The sequence below is a fragment of the Vespa crabro genome, chromosome 2 (genome assembly GCF_910589235.1).
Source record: "Vespa crabro chromosome 2, iyVesCrab1.2, whole genome shotgun sequence".
Classification (NCBI taxonomy): domain Eukaryota; kingdom Metazoa; phylum Arthropoda; class Insecta; order Hymenoptera; family Vespidae; genus Vespa; species Vespa crabro.
Window position 1 is genome coordinate 17,389,664 of NC_060956.1, and position 15,619 is coordinate 17,405,282.

The window sequence follows — 15,619 nt, forward strand, 5'->3', positions numbered from 1 at the left end:
GAACTAAAGAGGGAAGAGAAAAAGGATGAAAAAGTAGAGGAGCACGAGAAGTTCGTATCGAACTTTCAGCAAAGTAACACTCAGCTCCGGATGAATGAATCGCATTTCCGAGCCGTTTCTCGTGTCTCTCCGCGTCGATGCAGTTTCCCAAAACGTTGTGCGAGTAATATGATACTAATGTTCCGCACGATGCCAAAAAATCGATCAATCGTATAAACTTGTTCGATTAATAGTAGTTGTAGTAGATATAAATATTACTTTATTGATTTGCGTAAGAAACAAAACGATTGAGTTATAAAAATATACCGAAATATATCGAAGGTATGTATGTACATGATACATCAAACGTTTTCATAATTGTTTATATATTATAATTTCTCAACTCATGCAAATTAATTAGTTATTATTTCGATCTAAAATAGATAATATATGAATAATTTATATAGTTATTATATGAAATATCTATCGATTAGCACTGAGCATGCGATGGTGGATTTCCATTAACTTATTTAATCATCAAAGTACAAGCGATGTAATATTTCCCTATAATCGTGTATGATCAAATTAATCTTTCCAAGCTCAAACGAAGCATGTGCCTTCAGCGTTTATATTAATTTTGATAAGTTCCTAGAATTATGTAAGTGACGATGAGATTGTTTTATCAGTTGTTTAATAACTTTATTTATTTTCTTCTTCTTCTTTTTTTTTTTTTATTTTTTTCCCTTTTTTTATAATTTGAATTTTATAATTTGATACGGTGTTAACAGCAACGTTAACAATAATCTTAGTCTAGTGATGTTAAAGCTTTTCATTCTAATTACAAAGATCGGTCGCACATCTTAAACATTCATCTTTTCCCCTTAAACGTTCTTGGGTTTAATAGCGCGTGGAAGGATACAAATTTCCCACGGTGATTTATTGCACTTGCTGTCAGCCGCGAACGTTGCGTGAAAACGCACAGCTAGAGAAGACGACATAAGTTAGAATCTACGAGATTCAGTTGCTATTCTCTACGTTTCATTGCTTCTCTTTTCATCCCTTTTCTTCCTGTTTTTCTTTCTTCTTCCGTGTGTCGACCGCACGAAAATACTACGGTACGTGTGAAATATAAATGCCTTTTAGCCCAACATGAAAAAAAAAAATATATATATATATACATAAATATACGTGTGTGTAGTATGTCTTCATGAAAGGTGTTCGGTGCTTTTAACATCGAATGAATTATGAGCACCGCGAAATTATGGATCGAAGCATGTCACGGTTACGCTTACAAAACTTTTTTAAGAGAGACAGATTAACTGCACGTTAATTAAGAGTTCCTTTTGGATAAACATGACATTTAATTAAAAAAACGACGTCGAAAAGAAATAACGACGAATGATGTGTTAGTATTTTAAATTAGAAATTAAATTATTTACATAAGATAAAATCGTACGATAAGACAAATAATTTATTTTTCTCGAAATAACTCGATGATACGCTAAGAGAAATAAAAATATTACAATCGTAAGTAGAAATTCCTCACGATTGTAATTAAAAGGGAAGTTTTATTTCTATTTTGTTCTCTTTTTTAATACAATATAATAATCGAAAACAATATAATAATCATAAATACCTGAACATTAAACAATGCTATTCATTTAGATTTATTTTTATTCTGAAATTAATTGGCGGCTACTGTCAGAAAAGAAAAAAACGTGTATATTTATACGTATCTTTAAGCCGCGTTTGTTGCACAAAAAGTTATATGTTTTGATGTTTCATCACGTTACCCGATTTAATTAATTATGATTCCGCGAGATAATACATACTGCAAAATGAAAACTTTAGATAATTTTTATATAAGTGTCATTTATATATATGTAAATACATATGTAAATATATACGCATTTGTTATTATTTCCATGAAATCTATTTAGCAAAATAATTTAACTTCGACATAACGACCGTTATGCACGAGCACGTTTGTATAGCGCGTGACTATCAGAAAAACGATATTATTACGTGACATAAAATATGTTCAGAGTAAAGCGATCCTTTTTTTAAAACATATTCGTTTCGATATCTCGACATTCTTGGAATGTTAGGATTCTTGTAGGATAACTATATTGGTGGTAGGTAACAAATGTATGCATTATCGAAAATCCAAAGGGGCAAAGAATACGTTACATTTCGCTCAATAGCTCTGGGGGATTCAGCGTAACGCACTCTTATCGTGACCTTTACACTCTCCTACTTCACATACATGCTTTACATACACGCATCAACTTTCTTTCCACCTTTCTCATTCCAACATTCCTGGTGTAAGTCGACCGCAGGGTATTATAACCACGCAAAAGGAACTGTTGTATATCTTTTTATTTCGTGAGAACTCGATAAAAAGCAATTCAATTATTATATCAAAAAAATATCCTCTCCTATCATATTGTTTTATATAATATTTTATTATCGAATCGAAACATGCGGGTTAATAAATTTTTTCCATGGATATGAACTTTGTCCTTTGTATAAAGGATAAAGTAATTGAAAAAAAAAAGAAAAAAAAAATGAAAAAGAAGAAGAACTAAAAAGTACGTTGTAAATAGACGGTACTATAAAATATAAAATATTGCGTACATAAAAATAAAACTGTTTATATTATCGATCGTTTGACAGTATTCTCGAGTAAACTTCTACTTCTTGAAAGCATGTCCTCATGATTTTAAATCCGGAATAGTTTATGGAGAATGCGGAGATGTGCCAAGAGAAAACGCTGAAAGCGTACGTAGATACATATTTACCTATACGAAATCCATAAATATTCGGATGTGCATGCATACACTTATAGATCCAACGTTCAAGAAATATTTGAAAGTTTGTAATCAAATAAGCCGAAAGTTACGTACTACTTACCGCGCCACTGAGCACGCACGGATACTCGTAATTTTATATATATATATATATATATATATATATATATATATATATATGTATTACATATATTTATATGTACGAGTAGGAACTAGTCAGTGGATACATAATTTTAAGCATCAAATGGGTACTCATCTACTTCTCGCTCTCTGCTAGATACTACAGAGAGGATAAGGGGCTAGAGGGTGGTTCCATGTTTCTAACTATTTGCATATCTATGAGTACGATAGGAGGTGAATGCGTGCGTTGGAGAGAAGATCGAGAGAGGGAAGGAGAATAAGAGAGAAAAGGAGGGTGAAAGGTCGCTTAAGAAAGAGAGAGAGGGAGAGAGAGAAAGAGAGAGAGAGAGAGAGAGAGAGAGAGAGAGAGAGAGAGAGAGAATCAAAGCCGAGAACGACGATGGCAACGACGACGATGTTATAGTATCGCTGTAGTAAACAGTACCGAGGGGTTGCTTGGTTATTTGTAATTGTAATTAGCGGCAGGCCAATTCATTACGTCACGAAGAAATACAGAGACATTCACAAGTACAGTGTACGGCGGCGTTGCTTTCTCCCGAAATATCGTGCGCACTTGCCCATTTATCTATCCTATAGTGGTATCTTTTGGTACGAAAACAATGAACGAATTTATTCGACGAAAAAGTTGATAATCTTTATTTGACGTTTACCTATATTATGTACATTGTCGCGACTTCGATTGAACGGAAAACCTCAAGAGTTAATTAAGTAAAAATCTTTTTCTTATCCTTACTCATTTATCTTTAGCTAGAGTTAAGTTATCTTATTTTTCTTTTTCTTTTTCTTTCTTTTTTTTTTTTTGTATTCTTTCGTAACTATCATTTTCTATTGCCTCGATAGTACTAAAAACTTCAAGTATGAAGAAAGCTCTTTACCCACTTTTTGAAGGAGTAGCGCTTTCACGCTGAACTCCGTTACTCGTTACAATTACAACATCTTTCTGCATGGAATGCTTTATCGTTAATAAAGCCACTTTCTTTCCTTTTTTTTTTTTCTGTGAGAGATTGAGATAGCATTCATAAAGAGGGGGAAAGAAAGAGAGAGAGAGAGAGAGAGAGAGAGAGAGAAAGAGTACGTAACGAGATTTTTAAAATACCCATTCGTAGACTATATTTACTCCGGATGGAATCATAATCTCGTTGGAGTACTCGGTCGAAGGATTTGGAGCGTTCTAATACGGCGATCGAGTGAAGAAGGTAATAGCATGCAGGTGAAGAGAGAGAGAGAGAGAGTGAGTTTTGATTCCAACGCGAAAAGAACGGAACAATGAAACCATAGAGACTCCACTTTATGACGGTGAACCACGATTTTCGACGAACTGGAAGAGAAACACGTTTCTGTGTTGCAATTCGCGCAGGCTTGTTACAAGGACCTCGTGCCCTTGCATCTGAGAGATTTGAAAATTTACTCTCTTTCTCTCTCTCTCTCTCTCTCTCTCTCTTTCTTCCTTTTTTTCTCTTTTCTCCCATTTTTTTCTCTATTTTTTTTTTTTTTTCTTAAACAAGGTAATTTTAGTTTAGGAAACCTTAAACGTAATAACAGGTTTTGGATGATGTTAAATGTAAATGTGTTTTTTTTACGTAAAATGGATTAAAGATAAATCTAGTTAGAAATTTGTTTGGAGAAAGCGAATCGTGACGAATACATATAGATATATGTATGTATCGTTTTTATGTTCGCTTATGCATAGACCGTAAATCGCGAATATTACATTAAATGAGACACAACATTTCTTATTCCCGTAATGCATTAACATTTTCAAATATAAGGATGAAATGAGAGAGAAGATTCCATTGTCACTCCTGCGTTACATTTAATTCATCTCATTTTATTAACTTACGTCATTCCTCGCGATATACATTAATATAATGTTTATAAATGAATACGATATATTTGTAATTTTTTATTAGATACTTGTAATGAAATATAAATTTATATAACAGTGCACAAACGCATAAAGTTTTTAACGATAAAGGAAAAACATAAAAAAAAAAAAAGAAAAACAAAAATAATAAATATCTTTTGGTCAATTTCATCAGTAAAATATTGTAAATTGTTGAAATGAAGATAAATCTTTATTGTAAAGATTTGTTTGTATTACATTCAAATAATATATAGTAATAATTACAAATATAATTAATATTAAATTTAATTCAATCAAGAGGAAAACGAAAGTAACAATTCTTTTCTCGCAAATATTACCGACGAGTTTTATTCTTTCGTAACAGGAAAAGATAACAGCAGAAAAGATAAAGTCGAAAGTTCGTAGTACGTTCAACTTCCTGTGTTTCTCTCGCAAAGTTTTCGAGCTATTCTCACGCTTCCGAACAACTTAGGCGACTTTTTATCTTTCTCTAGGTTTCTCTCGATGAGCTTTGCGGGATAGTAGAGAATATCCGTTTAGGTATCATAACTCGTCCGAATTTCGTAATGCCTCTGTAAGATAAAGCGAATATTCATCGCGGACAAATAATCCGATTAAGAGCTGTCACCTTGAGATCCTTGAAGATTATTAATCTTGAACTCGGTGTGTATCGTTTTGATTGGAAAACTTCCTATCACAGGGAAGCCCTGTTTGCGAACTTTCTACTATCCGATCAGTTTGCCAATTCGTAGCTGTGTCTGCAGCTAAAACGAAGAACCGTTGGACACTATGGTTTAATGGCGCGGAACTCGAGATCGGCCGCGGACGCTAACTTTGAATCGCGGCTTTTCGAACTTTCGGTAGGATTGATCGTCCTTTTTGCTTCGATGAATTATGACACGAACGGTGAGAATAGGAAAACAGAACTTGTCGAGTGAACAGAGTTTTGATTTACGTATATAGTGAATAATAATAACGGTATCAAATACTTTCTCGTCATTTCACAGGGAAAATAATGAATGGAAATGATCGATCAACTTCCGAATCGAATTAACGTAGAAGGAAGTAAATCCCGAGAGAATTTAAACGTTTCAACACATATTTCTCTCTCTCTCTCTCTCTCTCTCTCTCTCTCGTTAGTGTGCAAACTCTCACATAAACACGTTCAATTCGCACGAAATCGAATGGTTCAACCTCAAGGGCACGATCTTATCCGTATAACTAGTTAAATTAGACTGCGCCGTCTAGGCCACATTAGTGTTAAAATTCCTGGACGATGCAGTAGTACAACGATGCGCAATCAGTGTTGTAAACTTTAGTGAACGCGATATATACACGAGCCATAGAAATTTTCGAACTCCGACGCGGTCTCTGTGTACATTTTAATTCTAAGCTTTAACATCTCTTTCTCTCTCTCTCTCTCTCTCTCTCTCTTTCTCTCTCTCTCTCTTTCTCTCTCTCTTTCTCTCTTTCTTTCCCTCTGTATCCGTTTTACCATAAATGCGTTGTTTCGAAAGATTACAAGATGAACAAGTAATTTAAGTTAGTAAACACAGCGATATATTTTAAGATAATATTTTTAATCGATTTTCGTTAGTAAAGAAACGTTTCGTATAACATAGGTCAATTTTCATTAGCGTAGCTTTCTACAATAATTCAAAATTATCATTAAGCCCCTGTATTTCTCGCTGGTTAATATTATCCATCGATAATTTATTTTATCTACAAATATAATGTCTAACGAGATTTTCATTTTATATTCTTTAATGTCTCCATTATGCCATCTATTTTCTTTTTATTCCTTCCTCTTTTTCTCTTCGTCATTACGAATTTTTTTATTAATTCTTACAAACGACTTACGTTTTTTTTTTTTTTTTGATACGTAAAAATAAAAAAAAAAGAGAACAATCTGAAAGATCAAACGCGTTGAGATTTTTCGTTGAAAGAAGAAAATGAGAAAAAAAGAGAAAATCATGTCCTGTTCAAGAAAAAGATAGATAGATAGATAGAGAGAAAGAGAGAGAGAGAGAGAGAGAGTGAGAGAGAAAAGAAGATACGGGTACCATCGTCCTTCTAAAAAAGCTCTTTTCTACGAAGAGGATAGCTTTTCCGACGTGTCACAGCGAGAAGTAATCTCACGAAATTGCTTCGCACGATTTTAGGTCGTTCCGAAGTAGCTACCCTCTCGATTGCCCGCTCTCGTTCTACTTCCGGCCTTCGATCCTTCGAATTTCATTTGCCTCGAGAGAAACTACCGGAGAATTCGTCGGAGGATAGACGAAACGAATGACGTATCTAACCGTGAATATTTCACTACGCGTACACAAATTCCTATGTTGTTACCTTACATCGAAATGTCTTAGAAATTTGATTACCGTCAAAACATCTAGTTTCTCCGTTTCTAAACTATTTTTAGTTTCGACATCTACGTATTTCAATATGAATATTTATGATATATTTATATATATATATATATATATATATATATATATATATGCATGAATATTTGATGATTTTTGAAATTATGCATCTATGTGAGATCGGTAAAATGATTGGCACGGTTGGTGCTCTGGATTTGGCTTTTTTATTCATCCTTGTCTTTCTCTCTTCCTCTTTTCCTCCCTCTCTCTTTCTCTTTTTTTTTCTTTTTCTCTCCATGTTTCTCTCACTTTTTGTAATTTTTCCCACGGCAAGGGATACACTCCTATAGCCTCTTTTTGTTTCCTCCATTCTCTGTCTGTCTCGTAAAAAAAGTAGGCCCAGTGGGGATTAAACTCGAGTCTGAGCTTTCACGTTACAGGCAACGGGTTACATTGCAGCACGCGAGTATGTCATTTAGTAGCTTTGTTCGTAGCATGCACGTTTGCCATAATACCAGTGGCATTGATACACTCGGATAAATTTTGCGTAACGTTCGTGATATTCGAAGATTTAAATTTATGATCCACTCATGTTGACAGTTGATTACGATAAGAAAAAAGAAATAAAAATAAATTAAAATGGTGATTTAAATCTTTCTATTCATGTTTGTTTCTTTTTTTTTTTTATTTTTTTATTTTGTTTTTTATTTTTTATTTTTTATTTTTTATTTTTTTTAATTCGAATGAAATAAGAAAATGTACGGTTATTACACGCTAATTATTCGAATTGCAAATTGTATAAGCCTTGGTAAATCTTGAAACAAGAGAAAAAGCAATGTCGGCATTATTTCTCGAAGAGAGAAAAAAAATTCTCTCGCAATTAAACTACCGGTCGCGGTTACTTTAGAAATATAACAAGAACGATAATAATAATCATAATTTTTTTTTTATTTATCGCGAAACTTTTGGCGTTTTGTAGGCTATTAATGAATCAAGATCCTCGTCTGCAGGTTATGCTTTTACTTGATATATATATATATATAAAATAGCTTAAAATAGAGTCCTACCATGGCGACCCTAGCAGCAATGAGTGCTCCCTATTACGCGCTTGAAAAATTTCACAATCGCATGCTCGTAAAGTCGAGAACCATAAAAATATAGGTCTACTCCGTCGAGTACACGCTTCGGTGGTCGCATACAAATGGCAATATTATCAGAGCAGAAGACAAAAATCGTGCTAAAGGGTGATGATGTTGGCGAGGGTCGAGTTGTTGGAAAGGGTTCTATGTCGTTGTTTACGAACGTCAGCCTATGCGAATAAGAAAAGTCGTCTGACTTTCAAAGAACTCATACTGCGTCCATGTTCGAGGATCGATCGAAAGTTCTAATGAGCTTGAGCGAACTATTATACTTAGTAATAGGGTTCGCGTTGTTTCGGTTCACATTTTCTGGTTAAATTTGTTGTTCCTTTTTTTTCTGTGATAACAATTACAACGATAACAACGACTACGATAATACAAAAAGTATGGTACTACTGTTCGTAAATTAGAGGATAAAAAAGAAAGAATGGTTACTTACCCGTGCTTTTGGTGTCTGTTTTAGTCCGATCGCTGGCTGGCTTCTGTTACTCTGAAACAACAAAAGAAAATGGTATGCGCTACAATGGAAAGTAATTAATAGAGATTTCAAAGAGAAATAATAAGATTGGATTGTGTTTGTAGCGTGGCTTAATGAAAAGCTCATATATATGTATGTATTTACGTTCCCTTTTTGGCGAATAGGATTATAGAACGACTAGCGAACATTGAAACGTTAAGATAAAGAGAACTCGTTATTTTGTTTTAGGATTTGCCGTTTATATTCTATGGACGTACCATTCTAACTATCATAGATCACACTTGTATGAGATATACATATATATATTTAGATAAAATAAAATTCTAAAAGACAAATAACGTGATACTACCTCTGTTCGAATACGTAATCTTTCATGAATAAAATTTGAACGGCCAATGATAGATAGATACTTCAGAGTCCCTCTTTCTGATGGAGTATAAATCTTATCGGAAGACAGAAAGCGTCAGTGTCACTTTGCTTCGTTTCGGTAGGACTGTCGTTTTGAACGATAAAACGATAAATTTGCTGGGTACCATTGAATCATCCGCTATCGTAACGTACTGTTATCTTTCTTGCGAGCGTGTAAATTTTAATTACTCTATCGGTTACTGGCTCGATCGAACGAACGCGTACTAGAAAAAGTGAACAAGAAAAGGAATGAAATAAATGGTACGATTAAAATTATGATTACTCGAGAAAAATTTCCTGTTGAAATTTCTTGCTTCTTTCCTCTCTCTCTTTCTGTCTTTCTCTCGCTCCCTCTCTCTCTCTCTCTCTCTCTCTCTCTCGCTCGCTCTCTCTCTCTCTCTCTCTCTCTCTCTCTGTTTTCTCTCTCGTTCAACCACATTAATAACGATGAAAGGAAAAAAAATTGGCTAGATAATTAATTGAATCGACATTGTTCGTTTTGCTTGATCTTCACTTCATTGAAAAAACTTCACTGGCTCATCTGTTACTTTTTTATTCATTTTGGATACATATATGGATCGTTTAAGATAATATTTTAACTGTTAACTCATACATAGATCGCGTATCATTAATTAAACGATAATCATGTAAAGTATGTTTAGATCGTTGAACGATAAACAGATATTGAAAATGAAGAAGTCATAATTAACGATATGCAGATAAGTACAGATTTGACGTCAGTGTTATGGAAATGGACTCTCACTCGCATTTAGTTTCTGGGTCACGGAAAATGAATGAGCTAGATAAATTGAGAAGCAGCGATGGCCAAGCGAGTTGTGTTGAGCAAGACGAGAGCAACATGAGAGAGAGAGAGAGAGAGAGAAAGAGAGAGAGACAGAGAGAGAAAGAGAAAGGGAGAGAAACAGAGAGAGAGAGAGAGAGAGAGAGAGCAAGTGGGGGAGTTTGAGAGAAACGCTTAGGAGTGATAATTAAGCGGTTTATCTCGATTAATTCCGAATAATTACGTCTAGCAATTAGTTCCAATTACCGGGATTGTGTCACGCACAACGTGAACGTTGCTTCTCCACTACAACTCCACTTTCCTGAATCACTAGTCGTCGTTCTCTTGTCATTCTAATCTTTGCCATGGACAATGTATCGTCGGGTTAGACAAACCGCACAATCTTTCGTGTCAGTTTTGTTTTCAAATTTTTATTTTGAGAAGAAAATCCGTCGGTAAGTGTTAAAATTTGAAAAGTCTATTGCATCGAATATTTATGTATGCATGTCGTATGAAAATCTGTAAAATATAACTCCACATCGATCAAGACGTCAGCAATTACGTTTTTATATATCTGTTTATGTAAGTGGGTTACAGTAGTTCTTATATATTATTTACACATGGATTAATTGAAGGTACGTTTGCTTTTCTATAGATCACGTTACTTTTTAAAGCACGTAACGAAAACATGAATGAAAGAAGCAATAGTTATTTTTGTTTGTACGTCTTTTTTTCTTTTTTTTTTTCCACGACGAAGTACCTAATTAAATCGCAAATTTTGCTTACAGTAATCATCACGGTAATTATGTCATGCACGAGAATCGACGAGAAAATATTTTTTACCGGAAGTCGGAAACCAAATGCTGATGTAGTTACAATGATATATTGATTTCATATTTTTCTTTGTATTTTTTCTTTTTCTTGTTTTTTCTTCTCAACATGTTGCATTGTAAATAGAAAATAAACAGTATTTTTATAATAATTCGATTATTATTTGTGCTTTGCTTTACGATTATTAATGATTAACAGTAAATAGCACAAGGGTGGAAATGTTTTTTCATTTAGTAAATTAATATTCACATATACATATCCATATTATATACAAATATTTTATGTTTCAACAAATCATTTATTACTCCAGGACAGAAACGGTATATTAATTAAGTATATTAAATATTTGAAAAACTCCAATGAGATATTAATAGCTATTAATAATCGAAAACTGTTTTGGTCAGATATAGATATGTATGTATCAAAATGATTATTAGCGAGTCACGTATTTTCTTGCATCGAGAGTTACTAACTTTAAATCGATTATTAATAACAGGAATTAAAATCATTGGGAACGTCAGCGATACATGCGGTTAATGGTAAATTAATTATACGGCCACGATTCAATGAATTGTCGAGATCGAGCATAGTACTTTAAGTTATTGGCTAAATCATTAATAGTTTTACAATCTAATAACGTAGTGGTAATTACATAAAAGATCGCGTGTCGATAGAACGATTGTTTTATCACTTTATTAAACGATAGTTAAATTTAAAGTTTTCACTATTGATTCAAATAATAATTCAACGTGGTGATAAAGTTTCTTTTATACACGGACTATTTATTATTTTTAAAATATTTTTTTAACTTAAACGATGATATGAAAGATGATTGATCTTATCAGTGAATAGTACACAATCGTGTACGATTTAGATATGAACTAAGACAACGGTAGTTTATAAAATTTGAAAAATTCTTAAGGTAAGGATAACATAATATGAAAAGAAAGGTTAAAGAAAGCGAATAGAAGTAGGTTGTACCGAGGAAAGGATGCGTCTCGGAAACGAGCGACGGCAGTCGTTATCGTAAAAGGAAGAAATCGTCCACGTAATTCAAACGGTCGTTATGGTAAATGTCAGTTAAGGCGAGCCGGATAGCCGTAAACTCGATAAAAGTTAATGTTAACTAGGACGTTGTGGGAGACGATCGTTTTTGAGCGGTTCAAGAACGTCCGTGACGATAAACGTAATTTTTTGGAAGAAAGGAAGAAAAAAAAGGTCAAGTACTTTTACTTAAGTTCGAGAATGCTTTTCAAAATCGATTTCCAACAACATAGTCTGTGGACTCTAGTGAACAATTTTGAGTATTAATAGGGATGTCCTCGCACGATCTAGATGCAAATTGGAACGACCCGCTCTTATCGTCGATTCGATTTCTCAGAGCACGAAACTCTCGTTACAGATCGCTAATTAATTTTCTCGGATGTTTCGAGATATATAATTTTACTCGTTGATTCTCACCGAATGACTTAACACGCGAATAAAAGCTGATGATTTTCTTTTTTTATTTATTTATTTATTTATTTTTTTTTTTGTTTTTTTTTTTTCCTTCAAAACATATACCAACGACTCCGAAGGCCAATTATTTTCGAAAGACTTAACGAAAACTTCGCGAAAGACTAAAGTTTAATTGAACTTTGGCGTTTTCCTGTTTCGATGCTCGGCCGTGCGGGCAAGCGCTCTTCTCATTAGAAAATTTGGTCTTAAGACTCGTCTTTTAACCCCCGTTGCCTCCAATTGTAATTACTCCAAGTTTTCCATCGAGTTACTAGCAAGCGCTGGGGCAAGGATAATATTGTAAAGCAACGCGCCCTATTTCCCCGTAATTGCCGACGGTCTCTACCACTTCCTTAAGATTTACTCTCTCATTCCTTTTTCCTCCTTTTCCCTCCGATTCTTTTGTCCATCTTTTCTCGACTCTTCTTCCTTCCTCGCTTAAACGCCAAGATCCGGTGCTCCCTGCTTTATGATTCTCATTCGTCCTCGGCAAAACGGCAAAAAGCAACCCGACCGCAACTTTGTACTTCTTCTATACGGGGACAACAAAAATTGTCATAGAATTCGTTTTCTTTAAAAGGGAACATCGAGTTTAACAATGAATTGGTATTCGCGCGACGTCAACTTTTTGCCAAGTCTAATTCTTTTCTGAGATTGAAAGTTTTAATCGAGCGAAAAATAGCGTCCTTTTGAAAGGAAGAAGAAATCATTTGTAATTTTTTTAAAGGACATCGTCGTTTATAAAGGATATTTAAAATTTACGGTTAATATGTTTTGTTTTAACGCTCGAACGAGAATCGATGGTTGCAATCGAAGTTCTATTACAAGATTCGAGTACTCGAAATTTCTTCGTGTTGTTCTCTTCCGCATAAAAGGGCATTCTCTGAGTGGATTGAAAAGAAGGAGAAGAGAGAAATGGTGGACTGTGAGCGAACGTTTCTTTTAAATCGGCACGACAATTAATTCGGCTTTGAGCCAAAGTTGAAAAAAAAAGAAGAACAAAAATGAAAAAAGAAAAAAGGTCGTATTGAAAACAAATCAATCCGTCGGAACGAAACGTGCCACGAGAACTGGACGAGATTGGGAACGCGCCATTGAAAATCCAGTAACGACTAGGTCACGTACGTATAAAGGAAATGAGAATTCTACTTCGCGTAGAAAACTCGATCGTCTTCGATGTCTCGATTTCTCGAATTATCTTTACGTTTAGACGCAAGAACCCGTTTATTAGCGTTTTATTCTATAACATTTGTATTATCTATTTATTATTTTGTTAGTAGAAACGTTTATATTTTAATTCTCAGACATTTTTGTGAAACGTATCTAAGCGCGATCGAAAAATATATGATGTTGATTTTATTATCTAACATTTTTACAAAACGAATAATACCGTATGCATTTTATTCATGATGTCTATTACTATTGTTATCGATCTTTCTCAAGGTTCTTCCGATACAATGAGCACGTATCTTCCATTATATTCTTTATTCTCTATATTAATAAATCGTATTCACATATATCATCATTCGTATATACAATAATTCCGTATAAAATGTTTCACCAAAAATAAAGTTTTGCCCGATACAAAGAAATCGATTTTGTTCATATTTTCATTGCAAATGAGATTCTTATTCGATGTTATTAGCGAGCTGAGTTCAAATTTAATGAATAAATAAGCTTTATAAAAAAGAAAAAAAAAAAGGAAGAAAAATAAATACTATCGCATTTTGCGATAAATCGTATATAGCAGCGAATAAAATATTAAAAACTTGATGGTATACATTATCAACTGATAAAAATCAAATCAATCGTAAATGGTGGTATTTTTTTATGCAAACGAGAATTAATCTCGTTGAAATAAAACATTGTAATTACGTTGAGAAATTAATTATTAATATAACTATATACTTTGCTGGATCATGAATATCCACCTGGACGAGAGGTTTTGGAAGCGTGGATAAAACAAAAATGTTTGAAAATTTTGTCGTAACGATAATAAACTTAATTCTATAAAAAAAAGAATTGTATAATAAAAATAAAATAAATTTGTATAAAATTGTACAAAAAAAAGAATCAATATAATAAATACGTATGGTTATTTTACGTATTCGTACATATAATTAATCACGTGCGTTTAGAATGGTAAAAACGATTGAGTGACCGTACCGTAAAAGATCAACTTACGAAATCGGTTAGAAATACGTATAGTTAAGTATTTATCGTGTCGTGATTATCAAAAATGTGCGAAACAACGCTGAAAAGAGGAACGATAATGAAGTAACGTAAACAAAAATCGTTTAATACGAGGTATGAGGAGCAACGTTCGATTAATTATCCTGCCTCGCGAATTAAGCCACGATCCGTCGTTCGTTATACCGCGTCTGATAAAATTTTAATCCTGCTCGATCTATTTCGGAAAGCAGGAAATTCGCGTTATAGTAGGATCGTGCGAGAACTAGGACAGAGGACAGGGTGTCAGTATAGATGATGGTGTTGGTGGTAGTGGGAAAACGTGGAGTAGTGGGGATAGGTGGAGGAAGAGGGAATGGAAAGCAATGAGGGTGGTCGCTAGGCCACCGCACTTCGCTTCGAATCGTGGTCGCGTGATTGTAATTAGCGTTTTCGTTGCGCTTCTCGTTTCTCCTGTTGAATCTACCGATTTCCCAAAGCGCAGTTGAAAAATGGTCTGCCATCCTGATAAATTGCAAAATGCATGGCTCAAGGTATCCGTGATAATTTGACGCGCCTGAAGGAATTTATTTTTTACGATTTTCTTTTACGATCTTTTTTTCTTTGCATTTTCTTTTTCGTCTTTTCATTTCTTTTTTTTTCGTTTTTAATCGCACGTTTTCAACTTCATCGAATCGCCCGCATACTTCTAAAAAAAATTCTTCAAATATAATTCGTTCTCAGAGATAAATAATTGTTGATTAGGGATTAAATTGTTTTTTTTTGGTTTTTTTTCGTTTTGTTTTGTCCTTTGCAATGTTTGTTTATCCAAAGTATTGTTAATTTCTTAATTTCGTATTTTACAGAGCGGGGATTTCATTGTGTGTTAATTACTATGAAAAATATAAAAACGTAAAACATGTTTTTTGCATATTTGCTGTTCTCTCGTATGTGATATTTTTCGTTTGAAAACTATCGTACGTTCGTCGAAAGAGACTTTATTTTTTCATCTCGATGAAACCACCATCTCGTATCAGGTTGTTTTGTTTATTTTTAACTCCCGACTCCAGTTCACTACGCTCTAACATTCTTACAAACTTTTCATTCCGTCATATCGAATTTTGTCGCATATAAAATCGTTATCGGTAAAGTCACACAATGC

The 15,619-nt window shown here is 33.8% G+C and overlaps 1 protein-coding gene across 1 annotated transcript in view; it reads right to left on the reverse strand.

Annotated features, from left to right (window-relative positions):
* Positions 1 to 15,619, reverse strand: part of LOC124421915 — a 330,571-nt gene that overhangs the window by 269,451 nt on the left and 45,501 nt on the right. Inside the window, exon 3 of the mRNA XM_046957619.1 lies at positions 8,733 to 8,783. Within this exon, the coding sequence (XP_046813575.1) occupies positions 8,733 to 8,783 (51 nt within the window). The remainder of the gene's footprint in view (positions 1 to 8,732; positions 8,784 to 15,619) is intronic.